The sequence below is a fragment of the Egretta garzetta genome, unplaced genomic scaffold, assembly GCF_000687185.1.
Source record: "Egretta garzetta isolate BGI_Z169 unplaced genomic scaffold, ASM68718v1 scaffold163, whole genome shotgun sequence".
In the NCBI taxonomy this organism is placed as follows: domain Eukaryota; kingdom Metazoa; phylum Chordata; class Aves; order Pelecaniformes; family Ardeidae; genus Egretta; species Egretta garzetta.
The window spans coordinates 3375741-3401053 of record NW_009259308.1 but is presented as its reverse complement, the minus strand read 5'-3'; the positions used below and the strand labels follow the sequence as shown (position 1 = coordinate 3401053).

At 46.3% G+C, this 25313-nt stretch overlaps 1 protein-coding gene across 1 annotated transcript in view; it reads right to left on the bottom strand.

The window, feature by feature from the left end:
• The window catches only part of WLS (Wnt ligand secretion mediator), a 35701-nt gene extending 10439 nt beyond the window's left edge, over positions 1-25262 (bottom strand). The window contains exons 1-2 of the mRNA XM_009636154.2: positions 25157-25262; positions 8114-8386 (exon numbers count right to left, since the gene is read on the bottom strand). Coding sequence (XP_009634449.1) covers positions 8114-8386; positions 25157-25262 — 379 coding nt within the window. The remainder of the gene's footprint in view (positions 1-8113; positions 8387-25156) is intronic.
• Positions 25263-25313: the final 51 nt, after the last annotated feature.

Here is a 25313-nt window from a genome sequence, read left to right as displayed (position 1 = left end):
TATGCCCAGGTAAGGACACCACATCAAATTTGTGTGGAAACAGCCAGCTCATCCTCTCCTGGACATGTTCACCATAGGAGTATGGGGTGTAACTGCTTTTAAATATGCTCTTGCTAGGATGCTGCCAAGAGGTTATCGCTGCAAGAAGGAAATGGGGCTGGAACAGACTTCCTTAGGTGCCATAACCAAGCAAGTTCATGAAATCGAGAGTTACAGTTGAAGCCTGCCAAGTAGCAACACATAAAGACGCTTTAAAAGCCCCAGGCAAGTCTGTACCAGCTCTACCAGATGTAAAATCCTCCTATTTACGAGGCAGAGATCCCAGGGAAGGCGCTGAAAGAGGAACACATTCCGAAATGAGCATGTGCGTGCTACAACCCTAGCCTCTTTTTTATAGATCACCAAGCTCCGAGAGCCACCGCTGTCAGAAAAGTGTTGGAAGATGGCTACGGAACCACTTGTCGTGCCGGTGTTGAAGTACCATGCTCTCACTGCAAACAGTTCACGCTTGCAAGCTCCCTGGAAGCGTGCTGTGGCACGCTCCTGAGCTCGGGAGGTCAGAAATGCCTCTGCAGATCTAAGCTCAGACACCCCCCCCCCACACACACACATACACATGCACGAATTCCATCAGGGCTGCGTCACCACACAGGCAGACACCGTATGTGCTCTGTCCTGCAAAGACGCAGAAGGCGCACGCGATGCCAGTGCCTGTAGCTTTTCCCCAGGAACAGTCTGGATGGCAGCAGGGCTTGCCTGCTCTCACAGCAGCAGCCTGTGCATGGGAATGGGCAGCAAAGACACATCAATGCTTCACAGGCTTTGAAGTTCAGCTCTGAAAAAAAAAAATCTGGTCTTCATAATTCTGAAGGGAGGCTGTTTCTTGTCTACAAGCAAGCATAAGTCTTTCAAGCACTGCGTGTCCCATATATTTGTCATCTTTTTCAGTTATATTTTTGTTGGGAATATGAGGTGGCATACTCATCCAAAATGATGGGAAGGGGCGTGGATGGTATCTGTGGTTTACACTTGCTATTTATACAGCGTTTGGAGGTGGCTCTGTTATGCCTTAATGTGGATGCATCAAGATTTTTCTGAGCTTTTTTTTTTTTTTTTTTGCACATGTGATCTATACCGTCCAGATTGCTATTGAGCTCCTTTCCACTGCAGCCATTAGTTAGGTTTCCATGAAACATGAATTTGCCATCTCAGATCCGCTATTTAGAAGACCAGCAAAACAGATAAATGGGAACATAAGGTTAAACTTGGCCCAGCTAAAAAGAACTACAAACTTCATTTCAGTAGCCATAAAACCAACTGGAATGCTTGGGATTAAATCCAACAAAACCAGCTTTCATTATTTCATCTTTGCAATCCAAATGTTGCTGCTGCCATCGAGTATGAAAACCAGAAGGCAGAAGATATACCAGCATGTGCCTTTCCAGACCAACGGATTAGAATCTCCCTCTGAATTTCCACCAGGCTTTGCGTCGGGGTAACATCTCCCATTAGAGCAGAGTTTTGTACAAAGACCCTTCAAGACTGTCAACATAAAACACATATATATGTACATATACACACACACAGATATATACATATATATATATTCCAGCACAGCAGACTGATCCTCCTACACCAGTCCACTCTCAGCTTTTCATTAGCAGTCCCCATCATCCGAGAGGAGCAAAGGAGGACAGTGACATGCTGTTTGGCAGAGAAGTGAATTTTAAGAAGATTTGTGACTTATTCACATCAATACCAAAATGTCAGATGGTGAATAGACAATTTGGGGTGTGTGTGCCCTTTTCGCGCACGGCATTCACACTCCTGAAGCCCTCTGAATACTAAGGGTAGGGTACGTGCCTGTGCAGGCCTATGTGCATGAGGGGAAGAAGGAGAGAAGCAGCAGCTGATGTTCCACCTTGCTTGGCTTCAAGATAAAAGAAAGGTGTTTTAAAACAGCGTTATTTACCATCAAAACAGTGGATGGGAGGAGCGAACAGGAGGCAAGAGACTGACAGTCAAGCCAGTTTTTACTTCTAGAAATGTTGAAAGAGAGCAGAGTATTAATTATTCAAGGCTGAGCCAGAGCGGAAGAATAAGAATACATGCAAGTAAGGAAGAGAAAAAGCCACTGGAAACCTGTGCTCAGCTTCCAGATGCTAACATGTTTGAAGAAAGCAATTATTCAGCTCCTCCATGCAAGTTAATCAAGATTCTCCAGAATTTCCCAACAATAAAAGGTAGAAATAAGCAGGTAGAAATTTCTGTCTCACTCAGCACCAAGAGATGAAACTGCCCATGCCAGGAAACTCCATCTCACAAGGACCATGTCAGAGCACCTCTTCATGGCATGCTGCAGATTAACCTTGCCTTCACAGACCTTGTAGGTAACATTTAGATAATTTGGAGCCTGGTAATTCCCATCTGGTATTAGCAGCTTGAGCACTGAGTGACAATCTCACCGGTATCATAGGATTATATTAAAAACCCTACATAAGTAAGACAGGTTTGTTTAGATGATTATGTGTTCCAGGGATGACCAACGAGGAGAAGACATGCTCCTGCTGGGGTTCCCAGCTCTGAGCTTTCCCAGTGACTCTTCATTCGCGGGGCTATGAGATGCTCTGAATCAGGTCAGAGCTGTGACCCCCCTACGTCGAGATCTCCCCGGTACCCTGTCACGCTCCGAGCACCATCAATATATTTTTTTTTCAGATTGGCATTTTACTGCTAGACGTTCAGTGCCCAAGATCTTTTCCATGATACACTCTATAGTGTGATATTAGCAGAGGATATCTTCACTCACATTACAACAGTCTAAAAATAGAGAAGTTGTTTCACAAGATGGCTCTGTGCCAGCTGCATACGAATACAGCTTGTCTGGGAAGAAGCATATGCAAGCAAACAGAAGAAATGCTAGAATTATTTGCATTACACTTCCATGCTTCACCAGCTCTCTAAAATTACAAAACCTACCAAAGGAGACCAAAATTGGATGAATTTGAACAGGAGTCTGCAGCGCTCAGCCATCCGACTGTGCACAATTGCTTCCCAACTGCAAAGAAACCAGAAGTCATTCTCACTTACTAACATTTTAAGTTCACTAGATATAAAAAGAGAAGAAAACAAGTTGGGTTTTTTTTTTTTAGACTGAAAATTTATAAAGGTCCCTCCATACTATTACGCCATCTGATAAATACAGGTGTCATTATCCAATGCCCAGCGCCATGCAACCATCACTTTGTACTCCTCAGGGACACTGCATTCCTAGATATCAATTTGATATTAAGCAATTTCAGGTTTACTTTTCCACGAGGTGAAACTGAGGCAGAAAGAGTCCAGCTCTGGGGGCTCCTGAAGCCTGTGGCAGTCAGGGAGCAAGCAGCCTCCAGGGCCCTGCCCCAGCTAAGGATGGATACCAGCAAATTATTTCTTGGCACATAGAAAGTCGTGCTGCAAAGCAGCTCAGAGAGAAGGACTGATGTTCCCTGTTAAGAACACCGCAGCTTGCCAAATGCATAATGGCCCAGACCCATGGCAGCAGACCAGCCCAAAAAAATAAATAAAATAACAAAAAACACACACAAAAGATAAGTTCCCTCCAAGTTCACAGCACATCCTCCCACCCTTCTCCGAGGTATCCTGCCCATGAAAGCCCAGCAGTGAGATGTGCCAACAAGCAACAACTAAAGCAAAACAGAAATGATTTTTGCAAGTGAATCTGATGCATGGGGAACAGAGAGATGACTGCCTAACCTGCCAAGGAAAGGGGATTTGCTCACTGGCTACCAGCAACCCCATCTGTGGACAGTCGCAGTGCTGCTATGCTCCCAGGAGAAAGGCACAGGAGAAGGAGAGGCAGCTCCAGGAGCTGGCTTGGCCACCCGTCCTGTCTGGGAGCAGGGACCATCCCTTCTGAGGGCAGCTCCTGTTTTGGAGAACAGCCCTCAAGAAGCCGAACAGCCTTCATCCCTCCCATGAAAGCGCCTGGTGTTCCTCAAAGCCAACGATGGGAACCCAGACCGAACTGCACAGTAAGAGAGTGACACTTCAGCTTCAAAAGAAGCCTTTTGCATGCAGGAGACCTTAGGGCTAGAAACCAGAGGATGGCCGCTGCTCCCCCAGGGATGGGGCCGGCTGCCCCTCGGATGGATGGCAGGGACGGATGGCTGCGCACGGGGGCTGCTGCCCCGCGTCAGGCAGCACCGCGAGTGCCACAGGGCTTCGGGCAGCCCCTGCCAACGGGGCACTGGGCACCACAGCCGGAGCGGGTCCTGCTTGCAGGCGTTGCTTGTCCTTGTGAGAGGTGCTAAGCTTTCCCATCGCAGCTTTTGCAGTTGAGGTACAGGTGGTTTTAAGATAACTTCGTCTCATTTCTCTGCCTTTCCCTGTTCTGGAAAGGGTTTTTTAAATAGTTGAATGCACAATGCATCAAAAAAAGCACAAGGACAGCTTGGGCACAGAAATAGCCTTTTCCTCAGAGAATCAGCAAGTCAGAATCTCTCCCAGCATTCCGTGAAGGGTAAACATGAGGGAAAGTAGCTCAGCTTCTAAACATCTGCATTTCAAAACCATTTCTAAACACCTGTGTTTTGAAAGTCCAGAGCAAGTTCCCAAGGCAAATGTGATTAAAGCTGGTTCCTCCTCTGAAGGGTGCAGAACCCCACGGGCCTTTCAGGATGCCCAGCTGCTGCAAGGCTGCGGGCAGCTCTCCCGCTCCCCGGGGCACCTTGCCAGGGCTGCCCTTTCCCTCCGCCGCAGGGAAAACCCTTGCTGGCTGGCCGGGGAGGGCTGACACACAGGCCTGGCTCTGACTCTCTGGAGGTGAGGGGGAGCGCCTGCCTCAGGACCCTGAGTCACCCTGACGTCTCCCTGCGGGCAGCCTCGCCGCCCCCGATCCGGAGCATCCTTCTCTCCCAGGAGGGCTGTGGCAGCCAGCGCCCCTGGAAAACCCGAGCCCACAGACTCGCAGCAGATGCAAGCTTTTGTTCGATGGCCTTGCTCAGGGGTTGCAGGGGAAGAGGACAATCATGTGCCTTTGCAGAGAAAACAGTTTGAGATGTGGCTCAGCAGCATCCCTGGTAAAGACCAAGAAGGGGAGCGTGGCCAAGCACACCTCATGTGGACTTTAACATCTTCAGATCATGTTGTGGGGTTTTGGAAGCCACCGGAGACCAGGGTGTTTCCTCAGGAAGACAGGCAACCGGCTTCTTCAGGTGGATAAAAGCATTTTCCATTACCAGGCAGTGCTGCTTTCCTAGATGATCTGAGGCAGCTTCAAGACAGTCATTACGACGATGACCGGCAGAGGCTTCAGCAGCTGCAACGCCTTCCAGGAGCCACCCCTGGTTTGGCACCAGCCCCTGTTGGCATTAACTTCAGCAGGGTGACTGCTGTCTTTGAGGTCTCAGATTAAAGCTTGAGAGAAGAACCTTGAATTGTTGGTTTAAAAGAGGAGATGAGGTTATTTTACATCTTTAGCACTGACTCTTTTGAGGAGCTAATTCCAATCATCTGATCAATGAAGCTCTTAACACTAATGCAAAGTTAGCAGCAAGATACAAAGACACATATGCAATTGTTTTGGGTTAACAAGATTTATTTTTATTTAATCTGTTATGACACAATCTAGCAAGCAAGAGATGTCTTACTCACTGGTTTCTTGGATTTTACACTTAATTTACATCTGCCTTCAGCTTGGCACAAAGCGTAGGAAAATAACATTTTAAAACACTTTCTTCAGTCAATGAAAGAAAACCTCCAGGATGTGCCAAGTAAGCTCACACCATAGGAAGTATTAACGTCCCTCATCTCCAAAATGCTTCTTATAAACAAAAACCACCAGCAGCTACTGAACTGATAATGACCAGAAACCGAGTCCTTCCCAGCTGCTGCTGCAGAAGTGGTACAGCTCACTCCCAAACCTTGCTTTTATTACCCAGGGGGTGGCCCAAGTCAAGATTTTCTGCTTTTAAATCTCAAAAAAAAAAAAAAGTTCCCATCTTTGAAGGACTTGGTCACCAAACAGCACAAATAATGAGAAAAGGCTCTCTGCACTTACAAGAGAAATTACTGTCAAAAGCTTGTTTAGCATTTTGGCAACCTGCTCCCAGGTGCTCAGCCAGTTACTGACTCCAGCTCAGCCGTCTGACTCGAAAAGCCTCGGAACAAAGCGTTATTTCTCTAAACGCAATCATCTATTGAAGTCATTGAGGCCTTAATGAAGTTAAAAACCAGAGAGAGTAGCTTTGTAGAGATAATTACAGGGATAAGAATACATATGTAAGCTTTATACAATCTCATTTTTAACACATCTTAATGAGGATACATCAAACGGCTAGGAAGGAACAGGTCCATGCTGCGCAGGCAAGGTGGGAAAGGAAACTTAAAGCTGTCATGAAGGCTTCAGCAGATCCACGGTGACCTGGCTGCAGTCCCTGGGGTGCAGGCTGCCAGCTCCCCCTGCACCAGCATTTGTTAGTCCACATCCCCAACCCACTAGCCAGCTTCTGAAAGAGATTTGCTCCCTGAGCCGATCCCACCACACGGTTACGTGAACACTAGAGCCAGATCAACAGACAGGCTTGCAGCCAGAGAAAGCGCTACAAAAGCCCCAGTGCAGACCAGTTTAAAAAGTAAATGGTTTAGTTATTGTTAGGTTATAGTTGTTAGAGGGAGGGATTTTTCCCAAACACTTTAAAACATGCAAACACACATACAACTCTTCCTTCAGTAAGGGGCAGAGCAGTCTTGCCCTTGCTGCTCCCAACATCATTTTGCAGATTTTTCTACAGTTATTTTTGAGTTTGGGGTTTGGTTGTTTTGGGGATTTTTCTAATATTTTGTCTTCTTCCAGGTACTAAGGGTGAATCCCCGTAAGACAGCTTCTTCCATGGCTCCTGTACCTATACAGTTCTCCAGTTAGTTTGCACCACTGTAGTTTCAAGGCCAGAAGGTACTTTCCATCTGCATGTATCAAATCCTAGCAAAAAACCATCTCTCACAATGCTTGATGGAAGAAGGTAGGGCAACTATTTCAGTTCACCAACAATCAACCTCAAACTGAAGAAGTTAAAAGTTATTATTATTATTATGACAAAGCCTCAGTAAATGAACATAAACTCTTCTGCAACTGGTGCCCAATGGAGCACGCGTGTTTAAAACCTCAGACATGAGCATTCCTTCTTACGAGCTCCTTATGGATCAATAATTTCATTAACTAAGTACTTTGGCTTGCAGTTTAGAAACATCACACGAAAGTATTGGGCAAACATGGAGCAAAATATTCTGGCTTAAACTCTTCAGCACTGTAAAACTAGTAACCAGTTCAAGCCTTTGCATAAAGGATTTTTGGGGCAGAGACATTTATTTAAAAAAAAATAAAATTCTCACACTCTGCATTTCACCACCTCTCCACACAGGCTGAAATATCAAAACTAGAGCACAGCAACGTGATGCTTCTGCTCCGGCAGATGCGCTGCCTCCAGAAGGGACATCCCCACTCCTTACCCACTCCAGCAGATCTTCACTGGTGACCCTGGCACTATCTTGTACAGCAGCAACCAAGTCAACCTTGCTGACTGGTCAGAAAGCTCTCCGAGCCAAACTCGAGTTTCTGCTGAGGAGGCTGCACGATGCGGCTTGCCACATGGCCAGGGACGTGCATGCATAGCCAGCACAAGGGACGGCACGGGAACATGCAGCAGCAGGATGAAAGGGCTGTATTTTCAACTGCAAGCTGTTGCTGTGCACTCAGCATCCTGGAGTATTTTGGAAAACTGTATGAAACCCAGCAGCATATACTGTGAAAGCGAATTGCTGGATTTAAGTGAGTGTAGTTGCTGATGGTCTACGTATTTTAAAACAGGGAACCTGCTCATCACCTGCTTAGCTACTCGCTAGTGCAGCGTGAACAGCTCTCCCCGTAATGACACGCACCGAGATGTCTCATTTCCAATTCCCACCTTTAGAACGTGCTCCTGTATCACCTCGCTGTACAGAGGCACTGTAGCAGTTAACGTATGGCACAGGATAAAAAGCAACTTTAAGACAAACACATTGGGAAATTAGACCACAGTCAGCATCTAACAAAGGATGGAGAGGGACTTACTAAGGTCGTTGTCCATCTTGAATGCGATGTCCAGCTGCATGATGAAAAGCATGAACTGGAACCAGGGGCTCATCTCCTTGCTGGGAAGGGGAACGTGCACAGCAAACACGATATCGTTGGCTTCGATCTGCCTGCTCACCGCCTCATCCAAGTCCTTGAGCTTATCGCAGTGGTTGGATCCCCAGGGCAGCATCCACTTGGATTTGTGGTGGTTTTTTCTTACATCGATGCACTTCACGGACATGTAAGGAACAGCTGTAGTGGGGCTGGGAGCTGCAAATGGACGAGAACCACATTTTTAGCATCTTTAGATATCTTATATAGTGTCTCCCCATCAAAATATGCAGGTCCCCACGCAACTATTTGACGGCAATTTAAAACAAATTCATCAAATGAGTGTCCTTCACACCTCCTTGATCTTGTAGCTAAGTAGTTAAGTTTATTACTACAGACATATTACTGACTTTGTAGTGGGACCAAATTAGGATTAGCTGAAGCAGTGGGAATCTGCCAGTTCAGTCTCAGATATCTCAGTTACACTAAAGTCACGTGGAAAGTCAGTAGCATCTTTTTCTGTGCATACACTCTTCTAGTTTGCTCACGCAAGCAAATCCACTTGCAAAGTACGTGGGTATCACAAACCTAGACAGATGAACTAATGAACTAATCCTAGACTTTGTGGTCCTGCAGCGTGGGGCAAAGCTGACTGTAGCGATCCGAACCACGTGCAGCCACATGTTTCCTTGGGCAGAAAGGCTTTTCTCACTGCTGAATCATGCAATTATTTTTAAAAACCATTAGGGAACTAAAATGGTCCCAGCACTGATAAACTGGATGTGGCTGCATTAATTTTTTCTATGCTTGCTTTCACACCCACCAGTGACCTGGTCTGCAGCATGCCACATGAAGAAGGTGGTGCAGCCCTCCCTGTGCCATAGCCGCCTCATCTTCCACAGGGATGCTGAGCCTCACGGCAGTGTGGCACTTAGCACTGCTTCCACTTCACGCTCCCTCTTTATGTGGGGGGTACCACCTCATCCCAACATAGCTCAAATTAGTGAGGTAAGCAAAATGTCTCTGGAAAACCAAGCTAAATGCAAACCAGTTTCTACCCTGTGAGGTTATCACCCACAGGCACCGTCGCCAATGGACTGTTCTTGTGGATTTTTGCCATCGCTGCTGGAGGCAGAAGTGCTGTTTTGGGAGACTTCTGCTTCTGTAATCGCACTGCTAGTGGAGCCGGTCCTACCTCCATCACACAGCTGCTGAGGGAGCACACTCCAACAAGGGGTGCAAGTTACCCTGAATCCTTGTAAATGGAGAGAGCAGCACCACTTGGCTTTTAACCCTGCCCAGGGCCATCACCCACACCCGCCGTCTGCAAACTCGCTGTGGGAGCCATCTCAGCCTTGCCAAGACTCTCTGCATGGAAACAGCGGGTAAGCTGGCCGCCTCCGTGACGCTCCAAAGATCCTTGCTCACCCACTGCTGCTAACTGTAGAGAAACATTTTGCGTGAAGGTATTTCTTCCTTTTGCTCTGTCAGGTGTGAACTAATGACTATTACAACCAAAGATCTGTCTTTTTTTTTTTACCCCTAGTCACAGGGTTTTTTTAGATATTGGGAGAAAAGAAGCTGAATAGAGATCTTGGCTCTGAAACACTCCCCAAACTCCGCACTGCCCCCATCACCACAGCAAGCGACGAGGCTTTGTGTGTGTGCACAAGACACACATTTTCATGGCATCAGGAAAATGTATAGCATCCCAGATGAGATAATCAAAACTACGGAGGATTATACTGCTTGGGATTTACATCGATGAGGAAACAGGCAGAAACTCCAAAGTACAAATAGGGGGGGAAAGCAGAAAAAAAAAGCACTCCATCTTCAGCCAGAATTTCAGCATAAACCACCTTCAAATCTAAGAGAAAGAAAAGGCCTTTAAAAAACTCAAATATATTTCCAACATAGTTCTTCCACGCAAAGACTTCTTATGACAGTGGTTCTGCCCTGTTTCCAATACCATTCGGGAAATAAATATTTTAATGCTGTTTTAATGCATCACAGAACTGGCAAACCAGGGAGATGAGCAGAGCTGGAGATGCTCCAGTTCCTCATCTCCTCAATATGATCAGAAGGGCTTCCACAGGTCAGAAAGTCCAGTGACCAGAAGGCCGATAATTCACCTGTCCTTTACAGATCTATTCCTTTCTTGTCATAGAAAGAAGTATTTTTTTGCACAACAGCCAGCTCAATGCATTTTAACGCGCAATACATTTCACTGCAATTAAAGCAGAACTGTCCTATTTTCTGAAATATTATCAGGAAGGTACCATTGGACATGCTGTAATGAATTCCTTCCAGCTTCACAGGTTTGGGGAAGCAGATGGAGCGGGTTAACTCTTTCTTTAAGGTGTTGAAGAGTTTTACATGACTTCTGTTTTCACCAGAATTTGAAGAAATTAAAGTTATGTATTACAAGTTTCTTGTGAAATGACATTTATAAAACACCCCAGACTACCCAGCCCTTTTTAAAATGAAAACAGGGCTTGAAATTCAAAAGTTTAAATTTAACCTAACAATGTAAAAAACCACTCAAACACAAGTGATAGGCATTGAAGTGTTCCTATACTATGGGTTAAAATGGAAGTGGCATATAGAATAGCAGATATCCAGGCATATAGAATAACAGATGACTTAAGGTCAAAGTCACCTAACACTGGGGATGAGCTGGCCAGCCCCCGGGGCTCCCGCAGATGGCTATTGTCACATTGTCACCACCCTTGTTCTGACAGATGGTCCAGGACTTCCCAAACAGATCACAGCCTGCTAAAAAACTCCAGCAGCAAGCAATGACACCCTACCTACAAACTACAAGTATTTCAACGAGAGAAAAAAAAAAAAAACCAAACGCAAACTGAGCAACACCCACCCAGCCACCCCCAGCCCTGTCTGGGGCAGAGCCAGCTCAGGGCTCCTGAGCAGCGTGGGGCCGGGACCGGCTCAGCATGCCGACATCCCCACACGCTACGCCCAGATGATTCAGACCTGGCTGCCTCGTCATTTGGACACAGCATCACAACAGCAGCTCTATTGCTTTTCGGGAGGCAAGCCAGGAACCCTGCGTAGCATCTTCGCTAACGTGCCACCTCGTTAGAAAGATGACATCCGCGCTCCTTCCTACAGGCAGGGGAGAGATGACTCAACGCGCGAGTCAGGAGGAAGTTATTAAAAAGCAGTTGTTTATAAACTGCTTTTTTTTTTTCTTTTTTTTTTTTTTGACAGCAATAAGTTTCTTCCAGCTGAAAAGTAGCAGTGATGCTGGCAAAAAGGGTGGGCTAAAAGGAAAGGGATTTGTTTAAGCAGGAATGCTTCCAGACTCGTACATGCTCTCGCTCTCAATCCATGGCCCGAGTGCTTCACAGATATGTAGCATTGCTGCATCTCAAACCCTCGTCGCATCTCAAACCCTCGTCGCATCCAGCAGTCATCAGGGAACCACAGAAAGCTCATATGTTACAGCAGCGCCCCTCCCAAAAGAACAAATCATTGATATGCCAGAAACAAACAGCAAAATCGAATAAAAGAAAGGATTCAAAAACAACAAAAAAAAATCTAGCTGCAAGCGCAGGATTACAGAATGCTTTAACGTTGTGCCGTAAGCACATGAACCGGTGCAACGTTCCTTCCTCATGCCTTGATGCAGAACCTAGTAACCGTGGCTAAAATTGCAGCTGTAAGTGGGTATTAGGAATACTGTTGTGAAATAAGCCAGAGATTCAGGCCAAGCTCTCAGAGCTTTTTAACTTTGACAGATCTTTGTGTGATTTAAAAAGCAGGCATTTCTGAATTAAGAGACATTGTTACTTCCCCAGAGAAGATGAATGTTTTTCTTGCTTTGATGCAACTCATTATGGCCATAAATACATGTTTTCATCACTGACTGATTATGATTTTAAATAGTTGGCACGCTAACTCAAGCATCCCCTCTGCCAAAGTTAGAGCTTTGAGGAGCAAGAGACAATTGCTATATATATTCCTTGTTGGGAACTGCACACCAAACAAACATCGGCACTTGGCTTGCATTACTTGTTTGGCTCCAGTCCCATTAAATTCAAGTGAGTGTTGAACCAAGTGGAAAAAAATGCTTTGTGAAACTGCAGCCAAGTCAACTAACAGTATTACAAAGTGCTATGCAAAACAAAGCTAGCATCGAGGGATTTCAGTTAAAACATGGTGCCAAGCAGGCTGCTTTCAGTCATTCTGCCTGTGGGCTCGTAGATGGTTCAGCTTTATGTATTAAAAGATATATGTCAGCCTGTAAATAATTAAATAGCCGTTTGTGCATAATACAGTGGATAAGCCCCAGCCCATGTTCCAGTCTGCTTGCTGTGATGAGAAACGCTGCATTAAGGCAGGTACCATTCGGAGGCGTTAGCAGGGTAACCAAGGAGCAGGGCTTTTTTTATCAGGAAGGTTTTGCAGGAGCTGGTCAGGAACGCAGCTCTCCGAGAGCCAACTCAAACAGGAGCCAGCCCTACGAGCTTGGGCTGGGGCTGCCTGGGGAGCTCCCCACGAGGAAGCCCCGGCTCCAGGGGCTGTGAGCAGGCATTGGGCAGAGACCCCTCGCTCCAAGGGGTTCAACCTTAGCAGTGCTGGTTGCCAAAAGCTGTAGGCAAGAGGCCAGCAGAGCTGCTAGCACTGTCGGTAGATACTTCCAACCCCCCTACTTAAGAGAAAAAACTTCCCACAGACAAGTTTAGAGGCAGTATGATTCACAGCAAATGCTTTCAGAGCAACAGCCATGGTCTCCACAGAGCCAGCGTGCCTGTGCCCATGGGAAGCAGGCAGGAGGGGACTGTCACCACCGAGCCCTCCTTAGCTCTGATGGGACAAACCTCCATTAAATCTTCCCTAAAATCCCAGGCAAGCAGAGACATGAAAATAAAACCGTTAGAGTCTAAGCAATCTCTCTTCGGCAGTTCACTGGTTTTCATACTAGTTTGGGGAGCGAATACAGTTTACCCTCTTTGAAGCCTGTTTGCATATATGCTCAAAACACACTTGCCTTAAAGGCATGCAGTGACCGGCTGACACAGCTGGCCCATATGCTGCTGGGGAGCAGGGAAGTTGCCCACTCCACCTCCTCCAGAAGAGGCTTTGGAGGTGCCCGGCTCGCTGCAAAAGGGCCAAGCTCATCCCAAATGACACGGGTCACAGCAGTTCCCCACCACAGGAGCAGGGCTCCTTGCAGCAGCTCTTGCCAGTGAGACCCCCAGAGAGCCAGGTGCCTTCAGCAGGGTGGTCACCACTTCCCGGGGAGGGCTTCTGATGAACTTCCAAAGCCATTTCAGCTACACCTTACAGATTGAAGCAACTCTTGCATATAGTTTCCAGAAAGGCTTTCAGTAAGAATTTTCTCACTTTTCGTATTGAAAGTAGCCCATAGCCAATGGTACATAGGCTCAAGCATATGGATTTTCTCAAGCTATGTCGCCAAGAAACAGCAGCAATTTAAAGGAAGATACCCATTTAGTGTGGGGGGGATGGAGAGAAGTTGAATTGCTTTCAGTTTTGAATGATCCAAAACTACTCAGTCTCAAGTTGAATTGGTAGCAATGTTTCACCTGAAACAAAGAAGATGACAGTGTTTTATAGAATAACTCCAAATAAGAGGAGTTGAAGGAGACATCTCGCGTACCTTACATCTACTAGCCATGGAGGTCAAAGATCTTATGACCCGATTCAGCAAGAGGCAGTGATTTGGTTTCTCAGCACTGGTGACCATCCTCACTGCTGAGATACAGAGGATTTCTACATTTTAACTGGAACTGAAATTCTTTCACTTCACATAGACTAAACAGAGCATGAGTGGAACAAACAACTGAAGTGATTCATCACACGGCTGAGACACCCCGAGCCATCCAGTGCTGCTTCTGCCCCCCTCCATAGCAAAACCCTAGCATCCTGCCCCAAATACCCAGCAAACCAGTAACCAGCAAGGTACTCTGAAGGGACTGGGGGGATCCAGGCCTGTCCGTCACTGGTGTCTCACTTTCTGGAGCCACTGGAGTAGATCCTGGTTACCACCACACTCCCAAGTCTGGCTTCGGGAAATCCACAGAATGGAAAGTTTTAATTCTGTTCAAGATGAGTGCAACACTGTGGCCGACTAAATGAAACACATGGAGTCTTTCCGGGGGGTGAGGGAGGTGGCAATGTTTTAGTTGAGACTTAACCCTCTTAGTTTGGTTACTTAAAAAGGAAAGTAAAAACCCATTCCCCCAGTCAATACAAGCATAAGTAATTAGTCACAGCATCCCAACCTTGATTTTGTTAATGCAATTTTTCAAACAGAAGCTTGGGCTTCATATTACAGAATTAATGCTTCCTTGGACAGCATATTAAAGATGAACCCGTTCAAAGGGAATCGCACTGTGTGCTGCTGAGGAATCAGAGTTACTCCGGACGGGATGGGACCTCGGGAGGTCTCTCATCCAACCTCCCGCCCGCAGCAGGGTCAGCCAGGAGGTCAGAGCAGGGCACTCGGGGCATCACCCCACCAGGTCTTGAAGGTGGTTACTGCTCCTGGGATGCTGATGTGCTGCTCTTGCTGTCCCCTTGTCCCCATTTTTTAATTACTTCACATACAGACTAAGTATTTAAGTTACTATATAGCAAAGCTGAGTTTCCATGCAGTAGAGATTACTGCCAGCTGGATCATGTGCACACACCAGTCCCAACGAGTATATATATTCACTTATTCAGATTTTTAGTCACCGCTTTCTTCACTTTCTCCTCTGAATGCCCCAGATCATTGCCCTGTATCAAATAGCCACCTTTCATTCCTCAAAAAGGTTTTTAATGCTGTTTCTACAACCCAGGAAACCAGACTGACAAAGTCTTACCGTTCTGCAAAATCCTGCACTGTATCGAGAGAGGCACTGGGAAATCCTGCTCTCACCTGCAAGGGTGAAGCCTCCCCACCCCAAGCAGCAACCGCATTTACAATCCGCATGTCTGGTGATTGCGTGAGAGCGTCTGCCAGGGAGCACGTCATGTGGATGTGACACAATGCGACCGCCAGTGCAGTGCACTTTTCATCATCTCTGAAAAGTCACAGCTGGGTTTTCCCCAGAGCTCCTGCGTGCGCTGTCCCAGGTCTTGCTCTTCCCTCACCCCCACAGATGTTTCTACTTTTCTTCACCCAATGCCTTCCCCTCCCACTGTTGGGTGCATTTACAGCTGATGCTTGGCTGCCCCTACAGAAAACTTAGGGGCCCAAAGCTTAGTTGAGGTAGAATACAAGAAGAGAGAACAAAAACCAGTAGAGTAAGGAAGCTTTTGGTGGCAACGAACCTTTAATGAAATCTTCAAACATTGGAAAAATTACATTTCACCATCAAATTGCTATGAGAAAACACAAGGTTAAAGACCTAATGGTTTTAAGAAAGAAGAAAATAAAGCCCACTTTCTACAAATGGCTATCAATCTTTAATAAATACCCTTTCACATCTTTATGCCATAAGCAAAACTTGTTCCTACCAGTCTCTTGGGCTTAACTTCTCCTGCAAAGCATGGCAGTGATAGTATGTGGGGATGGGCGAGGGCAAATGGAACACAGACTCATGTGGATAAACTCCAGCACCATTTGTAGCCAGCTGGACTTACCCTGAAAGATCATAGAATCATAAAATGTTTTGGATTGGAATGGACCCCTAGAGGTTGAGTCCAACCCCCTGCAGTGAGCAGGGACATCTTTAACCAGATCAGGTTGCTCAGAGCCCCGTCCAACTTGGTCTTGAATGTTTCCAGGGATGGGGCCTCTACCACCTCTCTGGGCAACCCATTCCAGTGTTTCACCACCCTCATTGTAAAGAATTTCTTCCTTATATCCAGTCTAAACCCACCCTGTTTTAGTTTAAAAACATTACCCCTTGTCCTGTCACAGCTGTCCCTACTAAAAAGATTTTCCCCATCTTTCCCATAGGCCGCCTTTAAGTACTGAAAGGCCGCAACCAGGTCTCCCCACAGCCTTCTCTTCTCCAGGCTGAAGAAGCCCAACTCCCTCAGCCTGTCCTCATAGGAGAGGTGCTCCAGCCCTAGGATCATTTTAGTAGCTCTCCTCTGGATCCGCTCCAACAGTTCCATGTCCATCTAACAAATAGCACTAAGAAGCTGTAGAACTGATTTTTTTTTTTTTAATTTCTCGAAGCCCCAATTCAAACCTTGATGGAGGTTAAGCCAGTAACACTTTAACATCTCTCTAGCACAGCAGTAAGTAGCTCTCCTTTAGTTTCAGCTATACTGTCCTTGAAGCAATGTATCTCCATTAACATGTAAGCATTCATTGCCCTTTTCTTTTCTGAGAAGAAAAGCAGAAAATAAGATCCTGCCTATAAAGGGGCTTACCTTGGGAACCATTCCTCAGAGAAAAAAACAAACAAATGACTGTTTCACTGTATTTAGACTTAACTCTTTAGGTTAAAAAAAATTACTATGATATAAGTGAGCTCAATTTTTCATTATTTTAATTTTACAATCTTAATATGCCCAGATTTGCGTACGAGCTCCATCACTCATTTTATTAATTTCAATAAATGAAGTAGATCTTTAAAAAGCTCCTGTGATAAACCCTGAAATAATTCCTTCCTCCTTCCCTCCTTCATATTCCTGCAAACAAGGCATTCAGCCCAGTTACAAGAAAAACATCCTCCCTTCTCCCACGTGAATACTTACCTCTATGATATATATTTTGTACCTTCTCATCTAGAACACCTACAGCATTTCAAATTAACTACTGACCCTTGCTCTCACACTATAAACAAGCCCTTTAGAAAATCTCAGTTGCATTGTGTCTACATTGATTAAAGCTTGAATCCTACTGACCTCATGTGGTGTTAACTTCTCCCATGCACCAGGAGCATTCTGCTTTTCTACTCAATTACCCCCTTCTGCGTCGAGCCATCACTACCCAATGAGCACACACAATGGACTTCTGCTTCATTACACTAACCAACAGCAGGATAGGAATAAACAAGCTAATTTATCATCGGACAGACTGAGCTTTTCCAACTAGAACAGTAAGAACCTGAGTAACATTATATATACTTCTTATTTATAAAAAGATACATATATATAGTGCAACATGAAAGTTTTCTTCCTCCCTCTTCCCTGACCTTGATGCTACCAGTTTAAGACGTCAACGACTGACCACTAACGCGGTCTTTAAATTACTATTTTTTTATCACTAGTTACTATTTCACAAGCTACGTGAAAGCCTTTTTCTGAACACTGCAGCAGCTTTTATATGCAGAAGTGCTGTATGTTTAAACTGAGATGCACAAAAATTAATCTTTTCAAAAACAAACAAAAACCCAAGACAACCACTCCCCTTGGGAAAGGTGTTTCTTTCTTATCATTTGACTTCAAGCTTTATCAAGACCATAGTTCTTTAAAGCCCCAGGGCACCTTCTCCATCCCTATTTGAGTGGGAGTTGCCAGACACAGTGTTGTAGGTGAACACCCTTACTTCTGTCATCTCCAAAAGACTTTTCAATATCACAGGTTTCTCTACCTTTTTTGTTTCAGACCATGAAAACGAACATGTCCAAATCACCAAAGCCCAGCTCGGGACATTCCTGACCCAAGTTTGTGTTCTGCATCAAGCTCTCCCGCTTTGGATGTGAAGAACAAGCCAGGGCTGGGCTCCTACCTCCTCTAGTGACAGCGCTGGCTGGGGTGGCACTGGCTTTCCCACCGCCTTTGGAAGGCAGTGGGAATCCTCACACAGTTCAGAGTACGGTTGGATGGAAGATGATATCTGGTGGCATAGATGGCAGCTCAGTCCTCTGCCAAACTCAAATGTAGGTTGGACATGAGCTGCCAAGGTTTGGAGGTCCCTAACCAAGCACTACAGCCAGGACAGCAGTCTTACTGTGGTTTTGAGGGATTTCCATGCTTTCTTAGCTTCCTATAACCATGCAGTAACTAGAGATACGCGTGTGGACTCATGTTGGAGGGGTGGCTGGGGTTTTTTTTGCTCAAGGTTTGTTCTTCAACTCCTTTGCAGCTTTGGGCCGTGCTAGCCAAAACGTTGTCTGTGCAGCACAGCCTCTTTAGACCATCACAGACCAGAGATTTTCTTCATTAAGTCAGCTCTCAGAGCCACAGGAGTAGCTGTGCCAAGAGCCTTTAAATCTGAAAGTGCAGTTGGGATCCCTGCTGTGGGAACAGGATTCCAAGCACCCTGCGAGGCTGCTGCCACGAACCCCAACCAAAGGGCTTCTGGGGAACACCCCTGCTCTCACAGATAAGGGATTACTCCCTTGGCCCCAGGCAAGTCACAAAGCAAGAAAACCTTCTGAGGCACTAGAGTACAAGTGGATTTGCTGGCAACTGAATGAATGACCTCCACGATTCATATACCTATGTAACAGCAGCAGCAAATGTAAATGAAGCAAGCCATTAAGAGTTCCATCAGTGCAGAAACGCCTATTAACAAATATTTTAACTAAAAGAAGAAAAAAAATAAAGGTAGAACTGATTTACTAATTGCCACAGACAGTTTGATCTTCTTCCAAGTCGTCCTTTGTCAATTTTCTACTTGGACAAAATGCATTTCCTGCTACGCCCAGCCAAGATATTAAATCCCTGCAAACAGAGAGGTCTAAAATAGCAGTATGACCTGATGTTATCTATCAGCTTTTCTCCTGAGCGACAGCCCGAGAAACTCCCCAAGTCGACCACTACAGATAAGAAGTTACCTTGAAACCACGATCCTCAGATATGTAAAGAATTCCATCTGCATTTGAATAGGAGGGCTCAGATCCTCGGGCACCTCCCCAGGCTGGGGCCAGCAGCAGGCAGCCCTGGAGCAGATGGACACCTTGTCCCCTTCAAAGGCTTTCCGAGGCCATGGGAGAGTCGTAACTTTGACTTCAAAGGCCATAAATGTTATTTACCAAGGAAAAAGACTTCCTGTTGAATCCTTATCCCTTGCAGGGTGCAGGGAGGCAGCACGGCCACCGCTTGCTAAGTGCTGGGGTCATGCTTAAAGCCAAGCCTGTCTAGTTAGTACAGACATAAAAGAAGAGAGGAGCAGCAAGGGGACCTTCGTCCCCTTTACTACAAGGCACAAGTTTCCCTGAGGCACCTTTCCCAAGTTTGCTGTACTTCAGAAGTTGAGGCAACTGTGAGAAGAGCAAAATAAAAAAAAAACCAAACCCAGGGCCTCGGCGGATTTACGGCCTTGCTGCCCGCTCCTCAGGCCCCCAGCACGGACGTTTCTGCCTGGGAACTCGCCATTTCTGGCACATTTGCCCATTCAGCTACAGTTACAGCTCTTAAAAAAGAAGAATTGAGCAGGCCTAAACTAAATAGACATGACCTTTCATGTCTGCTTTTTCATCGGCTCCCGGTGCTTCTGCCAAGGCTGCAGCACTAAAGGAATGTGTCTATACAGAGGGGCCTATTGGCATTCATGTCCATGGTGCAGCACCAACCTATTCAGCACAGCTTGCCCATCTTCTGGAGAGGCCAGCGATGAAAGAAAGTCAGGCACATAAAAATGGTCTTTGTCCCAGAGCCCGCAGACACTCTTCCCTAGCAGGCTGCATCCACATACCTTAGAGATCAGAGCGTCTCTCCTGTCAAAAGATCAGTTCAGCCCTAAGAAGGTAATGAAATCCCAGGAAAGAAAATTAAATCCTGGAAACTCTCTGCTCAGGAGCCAAATCAGACATTTAGATAATGAACTGGAATTGTTGATAGCTGCTCAGCCATTTATACACATGACTCATTATCTCTCTGGGCGAGACACACAAGTAAGAGTTTTATTTGCTCCAGTCAAAACAATTCTGTTTTTTCAACCTTAAGCCGAGGCAAGGGAGCAGTGAACCTGCACCTTCTTAAATGCATCCCCCCTCATCCCAGAAGACTCACGTGCTAAATAAATACCTCCACTTTTCCAATCAGTTAAATTTGTAAAGCGTATGGTTGGGCACTTGGACTTTCAGTATTTAACCGTATCTATGCCTGCTCCTGGACTTTGTCTTCACTACAGAGAGGTTTCTCCTGCATTCAGTCACCTCATCTGAACTGAAACCAAGATAAGCTGTGACTTGGGACAAGGCGTCCTTGTAGTCCTAGAAGTAACTCGGATACAGTAAGTTACTGAAAAGTTATCTTTTCAATAACTTGTCTAATGGAACAAAAAAACCAAACCACCAAACAAACAAAAATAATCACAGTTTTGAAGTGGGGGTATCACTCCACAGAGCTCTGTTATCTGATTCCCTCTCATGCCCTCCATTTCAGCCTGCACATCCACCCAGCAGCTTTGCTCTTTGCTACAGCCTCCCGCAGTACTAAAAAAAACACCCCCAGGGGCGAGACACACATGGCTTTGCTTGACTATAGCGATGGAGAGGGAAAGCCACAGGGAAGGTGGGGTAATTTCTTGACCCTAGGCCACCAGAACAGACCAGACCATTCAGGGGAGCACAAGCTACCTTAACAACAAACCAGCGAGCATGCTGGAGTCAGAGGCTGTGGGTTTGTACGTCTGCCCAGCTTTCGCGGCCATCAGGCAGCAGCACAAAGCCCTCTGAGATGCACAAAACCCTCCCTGGGCACCAGCAGCACCCAGGAGGGCTCAGCGGTTGCCAGTGTTCTGTGGGAGCTCAGAACCACGGAGCATCGTGAAAAGTGCCCCACACTTTGGGACTTGATTAACACAAAATTTCCTGCTATCTCCATGAACTCTGGACAGATTTGAGCAGACTAAAAACTGTTTTCTTTCTTTCCTTTCTTTTCTTTTTAAAATACTGTATATATAAAAAGAGTTCCAGGATGCAAAGGAAATTAGAAAGAGGGACACCCCATCAACAGCTTTGCACAAGGTATACGCAGAAAGATAATTTGTAATCAAAAGCTTTGGTTTAAAGAAAAGCAGGAGGCACTAAACCCACATCAAGTCAGATTTCCATACACACAAAATTTCTACCATCCGTGCAGCAGTTGGGAGGGGACAACACCAGGCGTCCTCGCTCACCTGTGGCCCTGGAGCAGCAGTTGTGGCGTGACCTCCATTGGAACCCCCTGGTCAAAACTCCCAGTAACAAGCATGGCCAGAGGGATGCTGCAGCTGGTCCGGCACTGGGAAGGTTTGTCCTCATGCCAAGCCCAAGGCCATCCCCAACTAATCTGGCTCCACGTGCTGCTCAGCACAACTCAAAGCCTGTACAAGCCTGGTGGCACCCCTAGGGACAGCCGGGATGCCAGGTACCTGGCTAAACCCCCACCGTACATTGAAAAGGCAGGGCATACGTATGCACAGTATGCGAGGGCTCCTGGGAATGCTGGCACAACTGCAAATTAGCATTAGCCTAATTTCTCGCAAACATTAATGAGGCCTCAAATGGTAACAGAAAACACGCCTGCTTGATCCCATTCTCCTTGAATATACGTCTGCTGTTACTCATAGCAGGGTGGTGAAGACGAGGTTTTATTACAACTAATTTTACAGATCGTGTTTTATCTAGTACTGATACACCTTAACTGAACGCATAACACACGCAATCCAGAAGCGTAAGGTTTAGATGGGGCGTTTACCATGGAACGAAGCAGACGCCAGAAATTCTGTGGGGTGTGAAAACAGGATGGTCTGAAGCAGCGACAGTCCCGGTTGTCTGGAGCCAACAGTTCATGACTGTAGCACGACAACAAAGAGACATCTTGATAAAATTCTCTTTTGAGGTGTTTTTTTGCTCCTTAGCTTTGCAAAGCTCCCACAGACCGCCACAGGAGCTTCACCCCGGGAAGGGAACAACTCCCATACGTGTGTATCTCATGCTTTGCCAACATACGGTTCTAAGCAAAACCCACGTGAGAGCTGATAAGACTCCTGCTTCTGAATAAAAGAGCTGTTGGAAACATGCTGGCTGTATTAAAACTCAAGGCATTCTGCAGCTGACTCTTCAAAAACTAGCTAGAGAACCACCACTGGCAGAAACCCCCAATTTCGACAAAGCTGCGTTTTTCCGTCATCATATCAGGTACCGATGCACTGCATTTGTGTATTTCGGACCTGCACAAGTAATCTGTTAAAATAGAGCACTTAGTCATTGTTTTGAAACATGACCTAACTGACTGCTAAAGGAAAGGCTGGTTTAGCTTTGTAGCTGTGTTCCAGTTGTGTACATATTTTGGTTTGTCTAGACCTGAATAAACTAAAATAACTAGATTCTTGGTGTCTGCTTGGTGCGCTGGATCAAACCAGACCAGGAACACTATTTCAGTGACACCTCGGCTCCCATCCCACCTTGTGTCACACCTCTCCGAAGAGCAGCGGTCCCGTGTCGTCGCTGCCAGAGCTATTGGCAGTTTGAGTACTCCTAGCAGCACTTCACTCCCCACCCGCTGGCCCCAGGTGCGCTGCAGAAGAACGCCGGCCACCGACCCGCTGCTCACCAGACACCTCTTAGGAAATGTCACACGCTAGGGACTAACTAAAGGGACAAGGACCCTGAGCTGCGGGCCCCAGCTGCAGTCCAAGAGATCGGTCACCAGCCGCTGGCTCAGAGCTTCCAGGGACGCGGGGACCCCAACGGCGAGGTGCGCTGCCAGGCTGACCCCTGGGAAGAGCTTCACGTAGACCCCTGGGGCTGCGATGCCCTGCCTGTGTGGCACTGCGCCAGATACTGGGGACCGCACCTAAGGACTTAGAGTTGTTGCACAGCCACCGCGTACACTTGGGCTTCCAGCTCCTGGGAGGGAGGGAGGGCTGGGAGCTGCCAGAGCCCATGGGAGCCCAATCGGCAGAGCTGCCCCACAGCCACTAGAGTGAAGAGGGGGGCCGAGCCTCTTAACTCCTTGAATGCAGCAGAAGTGGTAAATACTGCGGAGGAAAAACCAGTTTGGGCGATTGATTAGTGCAGTTTTATTGGCTAAAAGATCAGAAGTGGGGGTTTCCAGCAATTAAAGAAAGTTTGCCCACAATAACCCCCCCCCCCTTTGTTCGCAGCTGGTAAGGCAGGGAATAGGCAAGATGGAAGACTGAATTAACAGCACCTAAATTCTTCCACCCACCCCATCCCTACAAATCCCAACAGAAACATTTCTGTTTATTCCCTATAAAGCTAAACATAAACATGCCTGTTTATCCCACTGGTGCCCAGATGAGGACAGAAACAGGGCTTTGTGATCGACACCTGCCTTTTGTACAAGCAACTTATTTTTTTAAACTCAGAAGCAAGAAACTACTAGAAAAAACACTTTTAAGATGAACTCCGAGTCTGGCCTCTCGGCACAACGCCAGCCAAGACATTTTATCTAACGAATCAGAGTTGGGTTCAGTAACCTGCTCTTGAACCAGCTCTTAAAAGAAAAAAAAAAAGCCAATCCCAACAATAACCTTCAGTGTTGGTTCAGGCCCACGAGACTAGAAAAACTGGGGTTTAATCCCATGTTTGCCACTGACTCCTTTGTGATTAAGCAAAGACAAGGAATGGAAGCAAGAAGAAAATGAAAGTTCTTGAAAATTATGTTTAGTAGAATTCCTACGGCTCTTAAGAGCAGACAATTAGAGAGGCTACAAATGCAAAGCACTAACGCGCATCAGAACACCGAATCTGCTTTCTGAGGAACGGCTGCAGGTATTTCTGCAATATCTCTCAAATAAAGAGCATGGCGAGAAGAGTCCAACTTTATTCTCCCTAATAAAGAGCACAACAAATTTTCCCGACGCCCTTTCAGAGCAATGTGGCTTCAGTTAGCCACAGCCGCTGCTGAAAATCCCAACAGCCCCAAATACGAGCCTGCACCGGAGGAAGGGGAATAAATCCTTGGGCGAGCCAGCCCAGCTCCCCGGGGGGAGAAGGGGAGAGCGGAGGGTTTGGGTCAGGGATTCTTCTGCAGGGCAGCGCAGCCCTTCCCGAACATCTCAAGGCTGGAAATCGCCAAAGTAGCCAGATATGTACAACGATCATTACAGGGAGCCGGCGCATAACTCGGCTGCTTTCTAGTAAATGAAATGATAAGGAGAAAATGACAACCATAGGAACAGCTCTCTAGGCCACCTACTCCCTAGAAAGATATAGACTGCATTTACTTGTCTGCTATTGTTTATATCAGAGATATTAGCAAAAGAAATTACTAGATTAAGCACTGTTTCCCAAGTCTCTGAAAATGCTAAGTGCCAGTGAGCTGTCACCTGCTGTAAACAGCCCTCAAATAATTGCATGATGAGTTGCATTTGTAAGAAAATATGAATGTGGCAAAGCAATAACAAGCATTAAATGTGTGTCCAGGATTTTAGATGTGATTCATCTTGAGTAGGGACAAAGGAATGTAATTGCTTGCTTTGGTTATTTCTTACGTTAAGTCTGCAAACTGTTTCGGACTGAATAATTAGCTTATCAAAGTAAAGTCCCAAGAAAGAAAGTTCAACAGCAGAGCTAGAGACCATGTATCTGAGCAACACAGCATATTCAGAATCAGGACAGACTGTGTCATTAATGACGAAAATACTGAAGTTCTCAACAAAGGAATGGGGTGAAGAATCAAGGCTCATCTTGAGCTGAGAATGCATCTAAATTAGAGGATATGGCTGAGACTGAAATGTTGAGCGATGATCAACTATCGTTAATCTACTCTTTAGAGAGAAACTACCAACTTTACAAAGGTACGAAAAGACCGAAGGACTTTTTTTTTTTTTTTAAATAATTTTTTTTTTTTTTTAAAACCCCAACTTTGCGATGCAAGGCTTCCCTGCGCGATCAGTCGCCATACTGAAGATTTCCCCCCTTCCTCTTTCCTTAAGTACGGACTGAAACCAGGCCAAAAAAACTTTTCTGTGCCCCTTCTTTTCTCGCCGGCACCAGAGTGAAATGCGCACAAAGAGGCCCAGGGAGCCGTGTTTTCCTAACTACAATAGCAGGGCTAATTAGATCATAGGAGCGAGTCAGCGATACTGTAACAAGTAGCCAAACAACACGGGCGAGGAGAGAGGAGGAAGAGAAAGTTTCCCCCTTCGGCACTCACCGATCAGACCTCCCACCAGAAAGGCGATGACTTGGAAAACCAGCAGGATCCCCCCGACGATGCACAGCTTTCTGCTGCTCATGTTCTCGATGATGGCCCCAGCCATCTTCGCCCGGCGCTAGCCCCCCGCTCCCCCACCGGGGGGGCCGGGACGGGC